The sequence below is a fragment of the Talpa occidentalis genome, unplaced genomic scaffold (assembly GCF_014898055.3).
Source record: "Talpa occidentalis isolate TD23 unplaced genomic scaffold, MPIMG_talOcc4v2.1 talOcc4.9, whole genome shotgun sequence".
NCBI lineage: Eukaryota > Metazoa > Chordata > Mammalia > Eulipotyphla > Talpidae > Talpa > Talpa occidentalis.
This window is the reverse complement of record NW_023605305.1, coordinates 101,465,533-101,486,970: the sequence shown is the minus strand read 5'-3', so window position 1 is coordinate 101,486,970 and position 21,438 is coordinate 101,465,533. Positions and strand designations below refer to the sequence as shown.

At 43.4% G+C, this 21,438-nt stretch overlaps 1 protein-coding gene and 2 non-coding genes across 4 annotated transcripts; all 3 read right to left on the bottom strand.

Moving 5' to 3' along the window:
- Positions 1 to 6,809: 6,809 nt before the first annotated feature.
- On the bottom strand, positions 6,810 to 10,946 carry S1PR1 (sphingosine-1-phosphate receptor 1). Of its 2 annotated transcripts, none has more exons than XM_037500266.2 (2): positions 10,894 to 10,946; positions 6,810 to 9,520 (listed from the first exon to the last, which is right to left on the bottom strand). In XM_037500266.2, the coding sequence occupies exons 1-2, from the start codon at positions 10,917 to 10,919 to the stop codon at positions 8,263 to 8,265; spliced, it is 1,284 nt and encodes a 427-aa protein (XP_037356163.1). In that variant the 5' UTR covers positions 10,920 to 10,946; the 3' UTR covers positions 6,810 to 8,262. The 2 variants fall into 2 exon arrangements, with proteins under 2 accessions (XP_037356163.1, XP_037356164.1); XM_037500267.2 differs by lacking the exon at positions 10,894 to 10,946 and adding an exon at positions 9,943 to 10,006.
- Positions 10,947 to 16,166: 5,220 nt separating this feature from the next.
- Positions 16,167 to 16,357, bottom strand: LOC119237384 (U2 spliceosomal RNA). Its single transcript, XR_005123313.1, has one exon. It is a non-coding gene; the product is annotated as a U2 spliceosomal RNA (small nuclear RNA).
- A 3,475-nt stretch (positions 16,358 to 19,832) lies between these two features.
- On the bottom strand, positions 19,833 to 19,936 carry LOC119237309 (U6 spliceosomal RNA). The gene has a single exon (XR_005123255.1). It is a non-coding gene; the product is annotated as a U6 spliceosomal RNA (small nuclear RNA).
- Positions 19,937 to 21,438: the final 1,502 nt, after the last annotated feature.

Genomic DNA, 21,438 nt, shown 5'->3' with positions numbered 1-21,438 from the left:
TTTGATTTCACATGGGACTGAGAACAATCGAAAAACTGACTATAAATACTGATATTTACAAGTTGATGGATAACCTGAAAGATTTCTCTCCATTCCATTCCAAATCTAAAAGTTAATTCTCCATTATTTAATGTTGACTTGTGTAGGGATATTAGTTAAATAAAAGCCAAAGATTAAAAACTGCCAACATTAATCATATTTGTTACATTTTATTTGATGCTCTTTAAGAACTCAATATATTGGGGGAATTGTACAACAGTGGGCAAACTCAAGAAAAGAACTGTCTCTTGCTGTGTCTCTGGATTCCAGAAAGAGCCATTGAAGCAACTGAACTCAAGGACTAAATCCTGTAAGCTCAGCAAAGGTGGGAAACTTGTTTATCATTTGTGTCTTCTCCATAGAACACAGCATAGAACGGGTATCCTTGTTCAACAGATGAGTGAACAGGCAGGTGACCCAACAAGACTGGGAGCAGGAAGCATAAGCCACACCAGGGCTTCCTCTAAAGTTGTTCTTTCTGCCCTAGTATCAACAAGGCAGTCGAAAAGTGAAGCAATAATAGAAGGTGCCCTTGAGGGAAGTAGATAAGCACTAAATTCCCATCCCACTTTGGTCAGTGCAGCTAGCCCTGCCCCTCCTAAATGTTCCCTTTTCTCCTTGCATCTAAAGTCTGTCCCAGGACACCACTATTCCTGAGGCATTCTGCTTCTGCCCAACTTCTCCCTAAGCAGGCTGAGGGGAGGGCCCTTTTAAGGGTTCTAAGGAACCCCCCACCAAACAGTGTATCTAGCCAGGGAACACAAGTTTAAAAAGGCTTCAAGAGCATGGGTATATCTGCCATCGTTTTTGTGTCTCTACTCATGACTACTAACAATGGAACGCTCACACAAGCGCTATTATCTGACTGAACACATTTTGTAGGTTTGGTTGGGAGGTAAGAAGTGATTTGGTCAAACCCAATTTGCACATCGCCAATACTAGCATGTTTCAGTCTCTTTTGGCAGTGTGTGAAAGTTTGTTCTTCATGAAGTTACTATTATGTATTCCTAAAACTGAAATCTGAATGTCAATAAACTTTTATTGTGGCGTTTTCATTGCAACCCTAGACTCTTTCATGATGCAGACATTCTTCAGGGATTACAAATAACAATACTGAGCCAAATTCTCATCCTACAGAAGCAAAAAAAGTAGTATTGGGTCAAAATCACTTAACCTTTTAGTGCTTGGTTTCTAGAGATTTAAAGAATGCTAAAAGAGCTGATGTTCCTTCTACAGAACACTTTGGAATGTTTTGTCACATTCTATTGAACTCTTTGTAATCTCAAGCTGTGACAGAGCAACCCCCATATAAAATGGGTTGCCTGACGTGGTCCTCACCCGTGCACTTAAAGGGGACCCATCGATGCTAAACTGCAGACATACACAAAAGATTGATAAAAGATTTGTTTACAAAGGAAGGGGAAATGAGGAAATGAACAACTCAGGGAGAAAAGGGGAAGATACGTTTGTAAATGCGTCCTACCCTTTCCACTGACCTAGAATCCCAAAGACCCAGCAAGCTGCAATAAGCATAGCATGCCACCTGGCTAAGAGGGTGACCTAAGGCCACATGTCCAGTTAAATACTCAAACAGAGAACATAGGTGCTTAACTCTGCCCTCAGGTCCTCGCAAACTTCCCTTTGGTGATCATGGGGTTTGTAGTTCCCAGTGTCTTGATGGAGTGGGGGTGGAGTCCACAAAGCCTGAATGGAGTTAGCTCAAGACATCTTTTCCCCCTAACAGTTCCATAATTTCATAGAGAAAGTCTCATATAGACAGTTCATAGTCAAAATCAGAAGTCTACCCTATTGATTTTTTTTTTTTAACTTTCACAATTCTTAACATACAGAAACTTGCTTCAAATCCAGAAAGGTCCTTCTTGTTCCTCTCCAGTTCATCCTTTTCTCCCAGTCAACCACAGTTCTGATTTCTATCTCCGCAGATTAGTTTTTCTGTTGTTGAATTTTGCATAAAAGGAATCTTGTAGTATGTTGTCATTTGACTTTTTGTTCAACGTAATGGCTATGAGATTTATGCAAATTGTTGCAAGTATCAGCAGTAGTTCCATTTTAATTGCTGAAAAGAATTCATAGTATGAATTTCTCGCTATGTGCTTATCCATTGTTAGCATAAGCTGGTTTGGCACAAGATGGTACTTCAATTAAATATATATGGAAGTAACAATTTCTGCTTGTCAAACCTGCAGTTCATACTCAGCTTTTGCTAATCATTATATTCAAAGCCAAACCTGACTTTTAATTCTTTGATTTCAAAGGAATGAAAAAGAGGGCATGGGAAAATAAGAAAATTTCTCCAAATCCAAGAAGAAATCACAAGGATGACTTAGGGAAGCTATTTATGAACCAAATTTCTAAACTTCCTTCAGTGTTCTCTGCCTCTAATTATTTCTAGCTCTGTAGATGACTGGCTAAAAGCTATTAAATAATGTTCAGTGTAGGCAATCTAAAGGCTTTAGTTTTTTAAGTGGAACTTGCTTGTTTGGATATTCTGAAAGATGAGTCCGCTTGCAATTTGTGTAACAGTGAAGGCAATGGTATGGATGGAAAAAAAAAGGTGTTCTGAGTCCCTTTCCTTTTACCATGTGACACATACAACAAAAGAGCAGGAAGGAAGGTTGAAGGAAATGATGCAATTTATTTATGATTCCTCATCAAGAACTTACTGTATTCACAGGGAAAGAATACTCTAATTGGTTATTTATGATTACTCCCTCAAAATGTTTAAAACTATTTAGAGAAAATATAGACAAATCTAGTTTGATCTAATTCATTAGGAAACAATAAATATATTTTGATCTAATTACTTAGGTAACCACAGGAAAATTTCAGCTGAGCTTTGCTATATTAAAAATAAGCAACTGGACATTATACAAAGATTATAGAAATTCATTATTGCAAATACTGATCTTATCTAGAAATTAATTTTTGAGCCAGTGACATTAAGATCAAATCTTTTTTTTTTTTTTATAAATTTTATTTTTATATTCCCCCATACAATTGCAAAAGCCCCATTCTGACCCCAATCCTTCCCTTCCCGCCCCCACCCCAAAAAGTGTCTCTGGTTCATAGTTTTTTGTTGATTTTGATTTTCACTTTCTTATATTCATTTTCCTGGTCCCTTATTTAAGTTTTCTAGATTCCTGCTATGAGTGAGACCATCCGGTATTTTTCTTTTTCTTTTTGGCTTATTTCACTGAGCATGATCCCTTCCAGCGCCATCCATGTTGCTGCAAATTGCATGTGTTTATCTTTTTTGAATGCTGAGTAATATTCCATGGTATATATGTACTATATCTTCTTGATCCAGTCATCTATTTTTGGGCATTTGAGTTGTTTCCAAAGCTTAGCTATTGTAAACAGTGCTGCTATAAACATAGGGGTGCAGGTGTTCTTTGGAATTGATGTTTCTGTGTCCTTTGGGTAAATACCTAGGAGTGGAATTGCTGGATCATATGGAAGCTCTATGTTTAGCAGGTCCAGAAATCTCCACACAGCTCTCCATAGTGGTTGGACCAGTTTGCACTCCCACCAACAGTGCAGAAGAGTTCCTTTTTCTCCACACCCTCGCCAACATTTGTTGTTGCTAGTTTTTTTAATATGTGCCATTCTCACTGGTGTGAGATGGTATCTCATGGTAGTTTTGATTTGCATTTCCCTGATTACAAGTGATGTTGAACATTTTTTCATATGCCTGTTGGCCATTTACACTTCCTCTTCAGAGAAGTTTCTTTTTAGCTCTTCTGCCCATTTTTTGACTGGATTATTTTCTTTGTTGTTGCTGAGTCTCATCAGCTCTTTGCAGATTTTTGTGATCAGTCCTTTATCATTAGTGTTGGGTGCAAAAATGTTCTCCCAGTTGGTGGGGTTTCTCTTTGTTTTTGTTATTGTCTCTTTTGCTGTGCAGAAGCTCTTTAATTTGATGTAGTCCCAGCTGTTTATCTTTGCCTTCACTATCACTGCTTTGGGTGATGTGTCTGTAAAGATGTAAGATCAAATCTTTAACAGCTTTGTAGTTAGAGTATTTTTTAATGTGTTATTACCATACCATTCCTTGCTTCTCAAGTAAAAATGGGGTGCTGATACTTAGAATTACTAACTCTGAGCCCTTGCTTTCTAGGATTTCCCCAATAGAGCCCATCACCTTTCTGAAGTTGCTATTTCAAAGTAGTAGTTTCCAAACACACCTACATTTGTGTTGCCTAGAAAGCATGACAGGTCTCAGTGATGTACTGAATGAAGAATGAAATCATCCAGTGTAGGCTGGAAGTACTGCTACTGTTGTATTGAGAATATCCCTAACATAAGAAATATCTAGAGCAGAAATCAATTCAATTTGAAAAGTAAAGTTAAAATCAATAGAACACTTTTTACAATGGTGAAAAAATTAGGCATCACAATTTAATCACAGCCGAAGTGCTATATACTGAAATAGAATCTAGTATCAATTAAATTAGATGTGAAATTCCTATTTCTATAAATTTTTGAATTTGCAATATCACTACATCAAATTTTATTTAAAAACTTAAGCTTTAGACATAATGACACTAGAAAGCTAGAACAAGCATTTGTCATGGATAACATTTTTATTTGAATGTTCTGTAAAACTGTCATCACATTTAATACTGTGGGAATGAACCATCACTTAATGTCATTTTGTACCTTTCCAGGATATTTATAAGCCAATGGTCCTTTTGACGAGACTGTATCAAGCAGTGAGTGCTTAAGTTTTCCTACTCCTCTTAAAAAACATGAGGTATGTTTTTTAATCAAAAGTTTGTGGGGCCTCCCTGGTGGCACAAGGAGTTAAGACGCAACCTATGAAGCTATCCACAGCCACTGCAGCACGAGTTCGATCTCCAGCCAGGGAGATACCCACATGGCACAGCAGACCTCTCCTGTCTCGTCCACTTCTCCCCTCAACAGTGTATTTCAGTCATTCCTCCTGTTCTGTTCCCTGCTCTGTCTCTGGTGAATCCTTTCACCCCCTGCACCTCTCGCCTATACCCCAGTTTTTGTATGCATAAATAATCTTTAAAAAAAAAAAACTTTGTGAATATTTGTTTTAGCAGAAACATAGAGTAACTGGGATTTTTTTTTTCAATTCTTGGAATACAATGAATTAAAACCAGGTATTCATGTTGGGTACAACCAAGGAGTCTTTCATCTGAGCTAGTGCATTTTGATACTTCTGTTCAGGACAAAGGCTCCACCATGCATCTATCTGCTCAGAAAACCAGTCTGTGACTGTCCAGTTTTTTGCAATGAAATGCTGTCTGGAGTTTCCAGGAAGAAAGCACGTGGAATCATTGAATAATGTGATCACAGGTAAGCAAGTGAGGCTGTCCCCCCGTCATGTCATGTACGAGCTCCCCTGCCCACCAAGATCAGCTGCCCCATCTCCTCTTCCCCATGCCATGTGAGTCACCACATTTAAAAAGATAAGGTCAAGAATGTACACACTTTATCGGCCATAGGAACACACAAATGGACACTTTTCCATTATGCTGGACTCTGGAATGAGAGCTCTAGGAAGTGAGTGTAGCATGAACTCATTCCTTCCGCCTCAGCAGACAGATGGATAGAGACATGCCCGTTTGTTTCCAGTCTTTTGTCTTCAGAGCGTTTTTGGCATTTCCTTCAGGAAACTGGAGGTTGTGACCTAAGGTTTCCTCAGTGAACATGCTTCTGTTTCCCACAGTTAACCTTACCCAGAAATGACATCTACTTTATTAGGTAACGTTTATCTTCATGTCCCAACTGTGTCCTGTGCAGAGTTAATGACATTTGAAAGCACAAACTCTGAAAGTGACAATACACTGGAGACCCAAACACACCAAAATATGATTTAATCCCCAATGAAGAAGACAATAAGTCAAAGCAAAAATTAACTATTGCAGTCATTCTGTGAGGTTTCAAGGTTTTCTTGCTCTTATTTTATGACTGGAGAAATGAATGACAGTCAAAAGTTTTCAGATAAAAAGACAGGTGCAACTCAACTAAATTATCCAACTTGCTTCTTTATTGATGTTGTATGGTCTCTATCCATAGATCCACTTCCCAAGTATGTTGGTAGAAAGCCAAAAAATGAAAGCTTTCATTAACACGTTGAACTTATTATTGAGTGGCATAATTTAGATTTAGTTGCCTTCTATTTCTTGAAAATCCCATGGTTTTTTTTTTTTTAATTTATTTATGCATATAAGAACTGGGATACAGGCCAGAGGTGTGGGAGGTGAGAGGATTCACCAGAGACAGAGTGGGGAGCAGAACAGGCAGACTGACTGAAATACACTGCTGAGGGAGCAGAGGGCGAGACAGGTGAGGTCTGCTGTCAGGTGAATATCTCCCTGGTCGGAGATCGAACTCGTGCTGCAGTGGCTGCGAAAAGCTTCATAGGTTGCATTTTAATCCCTTGTGCCAGAATTCAAGACAGAATTTTTGTACTTAATTTGATTTGGCTTAAGTGTAATTTTAAACTCAATTACGTTTACTTTTCAGTGTGGTATTTAAAAGTTGGTGGTTTTCATCTCATTCTTTACTACTCTTCAGCGTTAACTTATTGAAGTTTCTCTTCCTGAAAAAGAGCGGTTTCTAAACAAACCACACTTTTTTTTCACAGCGTAGTTTGTCAAGGTAAAACACCTTTAAAGAATAACAGAATCAAGTTGACTTTGATTCTGAAGAGCCACACAATCAAATAGAATATCTGAATAATAATTTTTTAAAAAATGATCTTCACAAAGGACTCTTGAAAAATTCAGTTTATTAGTTTAAACGTTGATAAAGCTATGTGCAAAATGACCACACTTCAGAAACCTATTAAATACTATTTAAAAAAAACAATAAACAAGACGTTTCTTTGTTTAATTGCACTGAAAACCTTACTAAAGACACAGCAAATATATTTTTATTCTTTGTAACATTTATACACATCTTCAATTAACTAATGAACAGCTGTACTGAAAAATTTCTGATGTGTACTATAGTTAAAGTAATGCTTTGAGGGCATAAGAGGGTGGTTTTCTCGTAAGGAATACACATTCAATACTGTTAAAGCACATTCAATACTGTTAACACAGGTTACAAAAATCCAATAAAATGATTTCTGTCAAAAAAAATACATTCAACAATCATGAAAAGTACTTTTAACACAACAAAAACACCATCTTGTCGGTTGAAGTGATTCACACAACACTCTGAAATAAACATCAACAAAAGTGCTGAAGACAGATGGTATATTTGTTAGACAAAATCATTAAGAACATTTCTTTGTTCCATTTTTTTATTAAGGTTTTGTTGGTTTACAAAAGTGATGTTTTTGATAATCGTTTTCTTTTTTTTTTTTTAAACAATATTTGCATCCCCCCTTGGTCTTGCTTTTTTTTTTTTTTATTAACAAACCTTTCTTGGTTTACAAGTCTGGTCTTCATTCTGTTTTTGTTTTTACTCCTAGACACTAAGAGCCCTGGCTGACATCATTTAAATCAACTTGACTTTCTTAGGCAAATTTCTGTGGTAACACATTCCATTGTAAAGATGCAAGAAAAAAACTGACCTAGTAATGTGGAAACTTTGGCCTGAGTGGCTGAAATTTTCTTTACACCTGGGTTGCCTTTTCATCTCCTCAAGGTCTATACTGGACACAGCCTGCTACAGGTGTTGAAGCAACAAACCAATCCACATTTCCAGCTCTGGTGCATGCCAGGAAGTTAAAATATAAAGTAAAAGAATTTTGAGGAGAGGTGTAAAGGTGAAGGGGGGCGGTGGTGGATGTGTAGAGCAAATCTAGACAAGCGAAGAACACAAACACACAGTTCGCAACTGAAGTCAAAGAAACATCTCCAAGTTCCAGAGAGAGTGCTTTCACATGGGCACCAGTCTTTGAGGAGGAGCCAAGGAACCCTTCTGGAGCTTGACAATGCTAGACCTTTGGCTCACTACAAAATCAAAGCTCCAGGGAGGAGGAAATGGATTCCAAGGAGAACCAGATCCCGCCCTTCCCAGTGCATTGTTCACTGCAAGGAACTCCAGTCAGCAACACCCAGGTTCACCAGGCTGCTCTGAACTTAGCCCTTCTCTCCCTCTCTCCAGCTCTGAGCAAACTCCTCCCAGTGGCAGTTGAACCCACAAAAATGCACCCCAAGCATTGGGGTGGTGGGTGGCCATGCAAGGGCACTCCCCTTGGACTGGCAGCCGGCAGTTTTAGGAAGAAGAGTTGACGTTTCCAGAGGACATAATGGTCTCTGGGTTGTCTCCGTCGTCTTTCTGGGGATGCGAGGAATTGTCTGACTTGCTGCGGCTGAATTCCATGCCGGCTATGATGGGCCGCTTGATTTTGCCTGCGGGGTCCCCGCTGGGGCACTTGCAGCAGGACATGATCCTGACGAAGGCCCAGCGCATCTCCTTGTTGGTGAGAGTATAAATGACCGGGTTGCTGCCGGAGTTGAGCACGGCCAACACCAAAAAGTACTCCGCTTTGAAGAGGATGTCACACGTCTTCACCTTGCAGCCCACGTCCAGCAGGAGGAGGATGAACAGGGGCGCCCAGCAGGCGATGAACACACTCAGGACGATGATCACGGTCTTAAGCAGCGCCAGGGACTTCTCAGAGCTGCGGCTGGCCTTGGTAATGTTCTTGCGGAAGGTCAGACGGCGGCTCCGAGTCCTGACCATGGAGTAAATCCTGCAGTAGAGAATGACAATGGACAGCAGAAGCAGAGTGAAGACCGTGGTGCAGAAGAGGATATAGTGCTTGTGGTACAGGGGCAGCACTGTGGAGCAGCTGGCCAGCGCGGTGATGCAATTCCAGCCCATGATGGGCAGGCCGCCCAGGATGAGCGAGATGACCCAGCAGGCACTGATCAGCAGGAAGGAGCGGAAGCTGTTGCTCCCATTGTGAAGTTTCATCTTCAGCATGGTGATGTAGCGCTCAATGGCGATGGCCAGGAGGCTGAACACCGAGGCAGACAAGGCCACAAACATACTCCCCTCTCGCAGAAACCACTGGGCTGGGGTGAGCTTGTAGGTGGTGGCCCCTGACAAAAGCAGGTTGGCAGTGTAGGCTACTCCGGCCAGCAGATCTGACAGGGCCAGGTTGCCAATGAAATAGTACATGGGTCGGTGGAACTTCTTGGTTTTCCAAATAGTCAGCAAAACAAAGATGTTCTCCAGGATGATAAAGCAGCAGATGACAATGAACACCACTGAGGTTGGTTTAATGCCGTTATCCTTGTCTGGGCCCATGTTCAGCTTGCCCGTGTAGTTGTAATGCCGGACAATGATGTCATAGTTGACATAGTCGGAGACAGGGCTGCGAAGGGCTTTGACCAGCGGGATGCTGGTCGACCCCATGGTGCGCGGTTTCTTCAGACGAGCGCTAGAGGGCGATCTCGGGTAGGTCAGTGAGCGAGCCAGGCTTTTGGTGGCGCTTTGGACGTGAGAGGGCCAGGGAGACCACAACCTTTAACAAGTCACAAAGGGTAGAAACGTCAGGGGGGAAAAGCCACAGCACCCCGGCACGATTCAGTCTAGCTCTAAGGCATTGCTCTAGTTTTGTTGTTCATGCTGTATTTATTTATTTTTAAGGAAACTTGGGTATAGCCAAGTTTCCTTTCTCACAAGCCAGAGCAAGAAAATATCCATGGTACTTAGTGAAAACCATTCATAAGAGGTTGCAAGAAATGGGATTTTTAAAAATTAAAGTCTCATTTTTTACCAATAAATAAACAAACAAACAAACAAATAAATAAATAAATAAAAAGAAGGGGTAAGAGAGAGAAGATAAAAAGAAGAATTTGCCCTGGAGCTGAAAACTCCATTTCCACAGGGTGAAAATGTTCCCACTCAAAAGCAAATGGGAAGCCTAGAGAAACTCACTCTTACCTAAGTCCATTCTCGCCCCAAATTTCCAGCTGGGGGAATCCTCGGAAGCCTTTAACTAGCTCAGAGGCGTCTCAGCACCAGCTCAAAGTTCTTAACTCAACCGCGGGTTTGAGGGCGTAGACGCACAACTTCAGCCCAATACCACCACCACTGCCCCAGCTGATCAGGAGGTGAGAACCACCTCCTCCTCCTTGCTATGTAAGAAATTACATGTGAGCGACAATTCACTTCACATCGTATTTCTTTGAGCTCTATTAATAACTCTCTAGAAGCAGGTGTGCTTAGGGTCCAAGGGCGCAGCGCGGTGTGGGCAGCCAACCCTTGGGGCTGTGCGGTAAACAGGAAAGCTACGCGCCTCCATGAAGCAACTGCCTTTTCTTTTCTTTTTTCTTTTCTTTTCTTTTTCTTTCTTTTTTTTTCCCCTGCTCCCAAGCCAGAGCAAGAAAATATAAAAGGTACTGAGTGAAAACCATTCACAAGAGATTGCAATAAATCCCAGAAGTTTGGTCCATTCTCTGCATAAGTATTTTTAATTCCTTTTGGGAAGAGCCCAAACACACAGACAGAAAAAAAGAGAAGCTCCACTACAAAAAGAGTAATTAACACTACATGTGTGATCATACATGCCTCCACATTCCTCCTTCCGACTGCAAAAAACCCTCCAGAAACTGCACAGAGGATGTCTGCTGAATTGCTAAACTTGCACCAGTTGTTTTATGCCCTGCCCTCCCCCCCAAACTGTGGCCTCTTCTCGTAACTAGAAAGTGTGAAGAAACTAAACATGGCATTGGATAGCAGCTTGCTTTTAAGTCGTTTAAATGTCTCAAGGTACAGCAGCCGTGTGATCCAAGTGGAGCAACGCAGGCTGGAGACATCCCAGCGGGAACAGCAGCTCCGCGACCACCCCGGCCCCAGCCCAGCGCCTGCTGCAGCGCAAGTTAAAACACTTACCCCCACCTCGGATAGTCTTTGTCCATACAATTTCCAAAAATAAGCGCCTTCCCTCCCTGCCCTCCGACCAACCGCAGCTTCCACTGCCTCCCACCCCCGAGTCGCTTCCACAATTGGGACTTAACCCTTTTGCAGCTCCATAAATCCCAAGTGGCCCAGGCACAGCGCGCCCTGTGGGGCAGCTCAGGAGTCCAGAGAGAAACGTTTTTTCAGCACCCTGAGATGGGTGTTTTCTAAGTTTCTCTTGGTAGTTCGTTGTACTTCGTTCCGGTTCAAAATTCCCTTCTGCCACCGAAACCCTCCCACAGCGGAGCTCCCCAACACCCCAAACCCTGGCAACGCGCGCGGTCCCCTACCTCGCTCAGGCCGGGCGAAGCTGTGTTTTCAGGGCTCCGGGTCTGCACTGTGCGCTCGGCATCTTGCTGCTGCAGGGAACTGATTGCGTCGCTCTTTGCAAACTTTTTCGTGTCGGGGTCTCCTCCCTCCTCGGCCACAGACTCCAATAGCCGGGTCCCCTCGCCGCTGTGCACGCCGGCCGGCGAGCTGGGGTCGCCAAGCGCCCAGCCAAGGCTGGGTGGCTTCTTTAGGAAGGGACTGGCAGGGGTTAATTCTTGAACCCCCCCCTTACGCGCTCCGACAGGGGCTGGAGGCCCCCGGATCTCCTGCTGAGACTCTTCGTCCTGGAAAGATCTGGGGCACAAGAAAAAAAAAAAGCCCCTCCTCCCAGCAGCAATTGAAAAAGAAAAAAAAAAAAAAAAATAAGGGGCGGCGCCTGATGCCCCGTGGAGGAGTCTAATGTATAAATCACAGCCGTCTCCTTGCTCTCCGCTGTTCCCGGGCGGTGTAGACGATTCTCCAGGTCTTGGAAGAGCGAGTTGGTGGCGAGCTTTGGGAAACTTTTCTCCTGAAAAGTCTAAGTAAGCAGAGGAGGAAGCATTGTCGCGGGGCACACCTCCCTGGTCCCCCACCCCCCAGCCCTTAGGGGACAGGAATCCAGAGATTGTGGCTGAGTGCCCCGAGGACGCTTCGGCGCAGCAAGGAAATGCTAAGGGGTGGCCCAGCACGTTGGGTCCCTCTCTGGGGAGCCAAGGCCGAGGAGGGGCAGCGAGAGGTATGAGGAGGTGAGCTGCGCAGGGAGCATGGCCTGGGAGGTTCCTCCACCTCTCCACCCTTGCCTCCAGGCCCAACCCCCACCCGCTGCTGCGGCGAAACTTGCCATCTGACCCGCAGAAAGTGGCTTTTCTGCACGCACAATGCAGTGGGCCAGCGCTGGGGAGGTGCTGGACGGGGATTACCCTCGCGGAACGCGGCGCAAAGTTAAGTCATGTGTCCCAGATACTTACCAGTGGTGAGGTCTTTAAGTAGGTGGGCAGCTGCCGGGGCCCCAGAGTTTTCAAAAACTTGGGGGGTGAGAGGGAGGGCTGAGCAGTTTTCAAAGGGGAAGAGCCGTCAGGCAGGAGACCAGGCTCTGGACAGCATTGTCCAGCGGGGGGCCGGCGCCCCTAGCTCCCTTTCTGCTTGCAAGACAGCTCAAAGGGCCCCAAATATAAATGCTCGCCCACTCTTTCCTTTCGCTTAGATGTCACTTTAGAATGTGTGACCCAGAGGAGGCCTTGGTCAGCTCTGAGTGACAAGCTCAGGGTGTCTGCCCTGCCCTACTGGTCCTGAGATTTCCACCCAGTGCAGGTCCCCCTGGCTTCCCATCTAAGTAGATGTGAGCCAAACGTCTCCGTTGTGGAGTTTCAATTGGCTGACACACCCTGTACCTGAATGACTCAGAAGGCGACTGAATGAATAAACAAGACCCCTGGCTTCTAAGCTTGTTAAAAAAAAAATCAAGTGACAGTTAATTCACAGCTGCCTGAAAGTTCTCATCAACGGTGATGCACCTGACACATATTCACAAATTCAACAACCGTGAGTGCACACAATGTAGAAACCAGGAGCACACACACAGTATAGAAACTAAGATAACGGCCCTCTCGGTCATACGGTAAGATTGAATGACTCTGAGGATATATTTCGTTAAGAAGGGGAGACCTGTTGAGTCTGCAGAGCACAGCAAAAAGTCAGGACTTGGTAAACTCGCCCCATCTGCTGATGTAGGAGTACTTTAAAGAGAACGGAATTAAAGTGAACTACATACTCTGTCTACAGGAGGTTTGTGATAGATTATCTAATTTAATACTAGTGCTCTGTGAAGCAAGCAGTGTGGATCACTTTATTGATGAGAGCTAGGTCACTGAGCAGTGAGTAGCAGAGCTGGTTTAAAAGTGTCCCTCAGGGCCTCCCCTGGTGGCACAGGCGGTTGAACGGCAGACTGTGAAGCTGTCCGCAGCCTCTGCAGTGCCGGTTCAATCCCTGGCCACAGGCGAGGGTCCCGCATGGCACGACAGACCTCTCCTGTCTTGCCTGCTGCTCCCCTCAGCAGTGTATTTCGTCAGTCTGCCTGTTCTGTTCCCTGCTCTGGCTCTGGTGAATTCTCCCACACTCCCACGCTTCTGACTGTACCCAGTGCTTATATAAATAAATAAATAAATCTTTAAAAAAAAAAAAGTATCCCTCAGCCCAAACTCTGTCAATAAGCAGATAGGGAATAGAATATAGGGAATAGAAATATATGTTCTCCAAGGGAAGCAAAACTCTAGCTATCACATTTTAAATTTGTACTAATTTCTTGACTATGTCTACAAAATGTATGCAAAGAGATGCTAATGAATATCCTTTTAAAACCACTATTTATGCATACAAGAACTGGGGTACAGGCCAGAGGTGGGGGGGTGGGGTGTGAGAGGCTTCATCAGAGACAGAGTGGAGAACAGAACAGGCAGACTGACTGAAAGACACTGCTGAGGGGAGCAGCGGGGAGACAGGAGAGGTCTGCTGCGCCATGTGGGTAGCTCCCTGGTCGGGGATAGAACTTGTGCTGCAATGGCTGCAGGTAGCTTCATAGTGCTGCATCTTAACCCCTTGTGCCACCAGGGAGGCCCCTGGGATAACATCCTTGACTTGAGACTCTACTCTAGCACATAACTACCACACACCTCAAACAACCACGCACTGGGGTTTCTCCCCTGTCAGTTTCACTACTCATTCCCCTTGTTTCTTGTCATTAACCTTAATTAGACTGATTTGGTGTTCAGCACAAAAGGCTTCCACCAACTTGACATGCACACAGTTGGATGGGAGCACACAAGATGGGCTTCATGCTTGTCTAAGGCTATGGCAGGTTTGGGAATCCCACATGCTAGACCTTGTGGATGAGAGCCCAGCACCTCTTTAAATCAGTGTTAATGTCTGTTAAACCTCTAACAGCAATGCCTCAATGTCACATCCTGGGCTACAGTGGAGCCAAATCTTGAATGTTCCTGAGCCACTGCCTCTGGGGGACTCAACCAAGGCAGGGAAAGAGACATATTTCCTAATGCCCCTATGTTGGCTTTGAATTTTTTTTCCATTTTAGACACTATTAATTGAATTTTTCCTTTGACTATTAAGATTTAGCTCTTTTAATCACACTGCTGACCCACCCATATACTTACCCTCCATACACAGATTAAATTTAACTTTTATATTATACCAACTATGGCAGATTTTACTTATAATTTAGCCACATATGTGCTACGCTCTATTTACTTTCATGTATACCTTTTAGTTTTCCCGAAACTTAAATCTTTTTTTCTTTTCCTTTGTCCTTTGTTGAGAGGGGTTCCTGGACCTAATTGCATTGTAGGTTGCCTGGCAAACCCTATTTTTTTTTTAAAGATTTATTTATTTATTTATTTATACAAGCATTGGGTATAGTCAGAAGTGCAGGACGGTGAGAGAATTCGCCAGAGCCAGAGCAGAGAGCAGAACAGGCAGAGTGACGAAGTACACTGCTGAGGGGAGCAGAGGGTGGCAGGAGAGGTCTGCGAGCCATGTGGGACCTTCGCCCGGTGGGCCGGGGATTGAACCGGCACTGCAGAGGCTGCAGGCAGCTTCGCAACCCAGCGCTCAACCGCTGCGCCACCAGGGAAGACCGAGAATCCCTATTTTAACAAGCAATTCTTGGACACCAGCAGAATGTTCAAGAATTCAACTTAATTCAGCTCAATTCTGACACTACCAGGAGAGAGAACCAGATCCCACAGGTTAAGGCTGCAGTCTCCCAAGACTGCCCTGCACTCCAGACACTAGTTATAAACCCAGGCTATTACCTGTGTTTCTGATCAACTGGCTACAGATTAGAGATTTCCAAGATCCCCGCCCCCTCCCCAAGTACCAGTCACAAGCCTAGGTTATTGCCTGTGCTGCCCTTGAACTGGCTATATCAGAGGATCCCACCACACCCCCCTCAGGGTCTATTAATTTACTAGGTGATTCACAGAACTCAGAGAAACATTTTATTTACTAAACCACCAGTTCATTATGAAAAGACATAACTTAATTACTTTGGCATGATTGATTAAATCACCAACCCTTGGCCATTAAACTCACCTTCCAGCCCCTTTCTACTCCCTAGAGGTCTGGAGTGGGATTGAAATTTCCCATCCGCTAATCAAATGTTTGGTTCCCCAGCAACCAACCTTCCTCCTTAGGTGCTTCCAAAAATCACCTCATTCACATAACAGAAGACATCTTTATCTCAACACTTAGGAAATTCACAGGGTTTTAGATGCTGGGAGCCAGGAATTGTGGATGAAGATCAATTATATATATCAGAAATATATATATATATATATTAAAGATTTATTTTTTTTATTTAGACATATAAGAACTGGGGTGTAGGTCAGAGGTGCAGAGGGGAGAGGATTCACCAGAGACAGAGTGGGGAACAGAAAAGGCAGATTTACTGAAATACACTGCTGAGGGGAGCAGCAGACAAGACAGGAGAGGTCTGCTGTGCCATGTGGGTAACTCCCTAGCCAAGGATGGAACTCATGCCACAGTGTCTGGTGATAGCTTCACAGCACTGACTTTAACCCCTGTGCCATCAGGGAGGCCCTGAGAAATATATTTTGCTAACCTGAATGGTCAAATATATATTCATTTTATAAATCATAATGTTGTGCTTAGTTTCATTTATACTTGTTAATAATTCATGCCCATATTCTCAGGCACTCAATACATGAGAAATACATCACACCCATAGGAACATCACTCCTGGTTCTCTGTTGTCCTCTCAAGTCTCAACTGCTGCATGGTTGTCATTCTGAGGTTCCCTTCACTTGTCTCTTGTTTAGAACCCAGTTTCTAGAATGATTTCTTTCTTTTTTTTCTTTTTTCCCCGGGAGAGGTGCAACGTTCCTGGAAGTACTGCAATACCAGGTCAATGCGTGGAGTGGACAGAGCAAGCTCCTGCTCCATCTCCTAGTTCCAAAAATCCATTTAATATATTGTCCTTGGACAGAGGACGTATCAGATATTAAACTGATAAGAACAGATAGTACACTTGATCTTAGCCAAAAGGCCAAGAAGCGATAGAATTTGTTTATTTATGTCTTCATATTAGAATTTCTGGTCAAGGGCATATGGCAGATAAATTTCTTAGGAAGTTGAATATATAAAAATATCTTTATTCTGCCCTAAGTGTTTATTCACTTATGAAATTTTTGGTTGAAAGTTATTTTCATTACAAATTTTTTTTTATTTAAACGATTTTTTTTAAAGATTTATTTATTTATTTATTTATTTATTTTATTATTTATACAAGCACTGGGTACAGTCAGAAGCGCGGGAGGGTGAGAGAATTTACCAGAGCCAGAGCAGGGAGCAGAGCAGGCAGAAGGACCGAAGTACACTGCTGAGGGGAGCAGCGGGCGGCAGGAGAGGTCTGTGCGCCATATGGGACCCTCCTCCAGTGGCCGGGGAGCAGCTGGGCATCGAACCGGTGCTGCAGAGGCTGCGGGCAGCTCCGCAACCCAGTGCTCAACTGCTGCGCCACCGGGGAGGCCCTCATTATAAATTTTTAAGTCATTGTTTCATTGTCTTCTGGTATCCTTTTTATGGGACAATTCTGCTAAGAGTTGTGATGTCAATACATGCATCTAACAATGTGACACTTATATTCCTCCATAAAGAGTGGATTTATTTGTTGCCTCCAGTTGAGCCTGGTAGGACTTTGAAACTATAGGGGGTCTCCCTGGAGGCAGTGGGGGTTAAGTCTTAGCGTTATCACTGCTTCTGCCTGAGTTCGAATCCCAGCCAGGGAGCTACCCACATGGCACAGACCTCTCCTGTCTCACCCACTGCTCCCCTCAGCAGTGTACTTCAGTCAATCCGCCTGTTCTGTTCCCCACTCTGTCTCTGGTGAATCCTCTCACCCACCCACCCCAACAAACTTCTGGCATGTACCCCAGTTCTTGTATGCATCAATAAATAAATCTTTAAAAAAAATAAATCTTTTAAAAAATAGTATGGGAGCGCTGCGTGCATGAGTAGGACTTGTTAACTAGTAGATATCTCTGTAAGAGGATCTGGTTGAGCCACTTCATTGGGGGTCCCCTGTCTGTCAGTATCTTTAGGTTTTTTTCTTCTAGAGTGCTCACTTGTTCAGAGAAAAGGGTTTCCCCTCTCCTTCCTAGAAGACATAAACTTTGTTGTAGCATCCAGGGAGAAGAGCAAAGAGAAGATAGCCTGGGTATCTCGCCATGTAGCGTATAGATGCCCACTTCACACTTTCGTTTTGTACCATGGAGTTTATGGTCAGAGTTAAATCGGTCACCCTGTCTACCCCAAGTCTTTCACTCCCCTGAGCGAAAGGCAGTGTCTCTGTATAGACTCAGGAGAGGTCTTGGTGTGACAGGATGAGGGGTAAGGATGAGTCTAACCGATTCTAAAACAGACTTTCTATTTTCATCTTAACTTTTAACCCCACTTTCAGAAATACCTAAAATCCACAACTTACACACATTTCTGAGGTTCTGTAGAGCAACTCGTCTTACCTCTGGGTTTCCCCCATGACAGCCTTAGTTTTCATTTTCCTCAGATTTACTGGTTAATTCTCCTTCATCCCTTTGCTATTCAGCTTCCACAGTTTTGTTGCTACCATCTCCTGTCTTTTCTTTCTCTTTGCTCATTTGTAAAAAAAAAAAAAATCCCTAATCATTATGTCAGTGAACTGTACTTCTGGAAGGAAGTGAAAGTGTTTAATTTACCATTTCTTACAGAGGTCATTTCTATTTTCTCTTAAACCAATAAATTCTGGCTTCTGCTGTAACCATTCTTCTGAAGTTGCCCTTTCTAAGGACAAAAGTGACTCTCTAACCAGAGCCACAATCCTCTCATGAATTCTCTTTTAGGGGAACATACTGTAATACTTGGCATGCTGACTTCCCTCTTTACTCTGTAAGCAAAGTACTATTAAATAAGCCATTTTAGAGGGCCTTCCTGGTGGCACAGGGGTTAAGTTGCTGCACTATCAAAGCTATCACAGCCACTGCAGCATGAGTTTGATCCCCAGCCAGGGAGGACAGACCTCTCCTGTCTTGCCTGCTGCTCCCCTCAGCAGTGTATTTTGGTCAATCTGCCTGTTCTGCTCCCCACTCTGTCTCTGGTGAATCCTTTCACCCCCTGCACCTCTGGCCTATACCCCAGCTCTTGTATGCATAAATAAATAAAATAAATCTTTAAAATTTTTTTAAAATAAATAACCCATTTTACAGATGAAGAAACTGAGACATGTAAAGTTTAAACAGCCTTTCCAAAGCCCCAACTCTTTCCCACTGTACATATTTCCACTTAAAATGCTATAGTTTCTTGACTTTTCTCATCTATTTCCAGGGCTTTATTTATTACATATGCAGAGAAATCTGAACTGTTCTTGTCCTCTCTGTCTTCCAAGAGTCCAATTCTATATCCAAATATCTATCAGAAACCTCTATTTGCATGTCTTAGGTGCACTTCAAGATCAAAATATCCAAGGGCCAATCATATATGTCATTTTTCACTTTCTCTTCTAAAACAACCCAACCTACTCTTTGTTCTGGAGACGTTGTTCTGCAGACAAGAAGGATGCTCGGAGTCCATTCTGACTGTCCCTTCTCTCTCATTCCTTATGAAAAATCTGCTGCTAAGATTGTTGTCCTCTGGAGGGGCTTCTGAGGTCCTTTTCCCATCATCTGCCACTGTCTTTGTTAGGTCTTTCTTTTTTTTTTAAGATTTATTTTATTTTTATGCATACAAGAGCTGGGGCACAGGCCAGAGATGTGGGGGGTGAGAAGACCCACCAGAGACAGAGTGAGGAACAGAACAGGCAGACTGACTGAAGTACACTGGTGAGGGGAGCAGCAGGCGCGACAGGAGAGGTCTGCTGCTTCATGTGTGTTGCTCCCTGGCTGGCCCAGGATCGAAGGTGCTGCAGTGGCTGCGGTTAGCTTCTTAGGTTGCGTCTTAAACACTTACGCCACCAGGGAGGACCCTCGTTAGGTCTTTATCCTGCATTCCTAAGAGCATCCTTCTAACTGGTCTTAGTTCTAATTGTCCATGTCACTGTCACAGTTGCCTTCCTACACGCCTAAGAACTGTTCATCCTGCTTATGTAGGGTTGAAAGGTATAGCTCCATGTGAGAGGAGTGGTTTCTTACATTATAAATGTGTCCTTAAAGAAACATATCTGTGTTTAAAAGCAATAAACACTTACCAGGAGAAACTAAAAACTTAATATTCCAAACCATTGATGATTAAGTACCAACTAGAAACTAAGGTAAAAACGATTCTGTACTAAGGTGAGACAGTGGATGTTCAATGATTTTTTTATTGAGCACCTACTATGAAAGCAGGAGTTTTTCTTCTACGAACTGGGCTAGCAGATTTTTAAAAGATAAAGTCCTGGATACCATGGCATTTATGCTCCTGTAGAGAAGACACACAGGAATAAAAAAGTAAATAGAGAAGAAAATACCAGAAGGCAAGGAATACAACACTGGTAATAACAGCCTGGCATAGCCTCTTTTTTTTTCAATACACAACACTTTATGGATTTGTGCATCATCCTTGGGCAGGAGCCATGATATTCTTCTCTGTATTGTTCCGATTCTAGTATGTGACCATATGGCAGGGCATGTAGCGTTGACTATTGTAGAGGCCAGGTCAAGCTTCCATGAGTGAATGGCATTGGACACCAGTGCACTGTGGCAGGCTTGGAGGGTCCTGGCACAGCATTGGGAAGGCCAGTAAGGAAAACTAAATTTTCACCCTAGAACTAAGGTCACCCTAGTCTAAGACAAGTTTCCAAACCTCTCTGGGCCTCTAAGGTACTTTCCACTCCTAGAACACAGTTACTTATCTCCCTGGGTTCTGCTTCCCCAAACAGTCTACCATGTTGCCATTTTCTCTCCCATTTAGGGTTTCAAGTGCAAAGCCTGGCTGGATGTTAGAGTGGGTGACTACTGTGAGGTTACCTTGACCCTGAACCTAGCCGAGGTAAAGGACCCACCAGCCCCACTGTAAGGAAACTGAGTTAAAATCTTTTCTTCCATGGAGCCAAGCTCCATTAGTGGCGGAGAGAGCAGCACGTAGCCAGAGCAGAGGCCGGTGGGAGCCCAGAGCAACTCTCAGCAGTGCATTGTGCAACCTCCTAGGGTAATATCATTGTAGTTCTTACAGGCAAAAAGAAAATTTGGAATCTTTGGTGGATTTTGCCGGACTTTAATGCTGAAACGGGACCTTATACATAGGCAGCAGACAGAGCAATTGAGACTCCTCCGCAGAGAGGCAGAACAGCACCTCCACTTCCTGGCCCCCTTCACCTTGCTAAGTACCCACAGCCACAAAACCCTACCTTGTTGAAATGCAAGGTCCATTTGTTGTTTGCTCCATGTCCAAAAGGTGGAAAACATAGCATTCAAAGTATGGGCTATCTGTTGTTTTTGTTTTTTTTTAAATTTTTTGTTAAAGATTTATTTATTTATGCATACAAGAACTGGGGTACAGGTCAGAGGTTTTGGGGGTGGTGGTGAGAGGATTCACCAGAGACAGAGTGAGAAACAAGACAGGCAGACTGACTGAAATACCCTGCTGAGGGGAGCAGTGGGTAAAACAGGAGAGGTCTGCTGTGCCATGTGGGTATCTCCCTGGCCAGGGGTCGAACTCATGCTGCAGTGGCTGCGAACAGCTTCATAGATTGCATCTTAACCCCTTGGCCATGAAGGAGGCCCTGGGCTGTCTGTTGTTTGGAAGGAGAAAAATAGCCTGATTTTACAGTGGGTCTGGTGGGTCCTTTACTTCGACTAGGTTCAACGTCAAGGACCTCACAGAAGCCACTCACTCTAACATTCAATAAGACCACTTTCTCCTATGGGAACCTGGGTTGCTATTTCCTGTCCCATTGTGGGATTACGAGTCTGTAAAGTAACGTGTTACCAAATCCCAAGTATAAAAGACACATTTTAAAAATAGAGGCTGGACAACATGTTTCCTTGAGGAGGTAACAGAAAATTTTATCCACGTAAATTACAAATATTAACATCTCTGCAAATTTGTTAATATCAACATTGTGAAATCCCATTAATCCTTATTACCTGGGAAAGGTCAAATTAGATCAGTGAAACATCTAAATTAGAA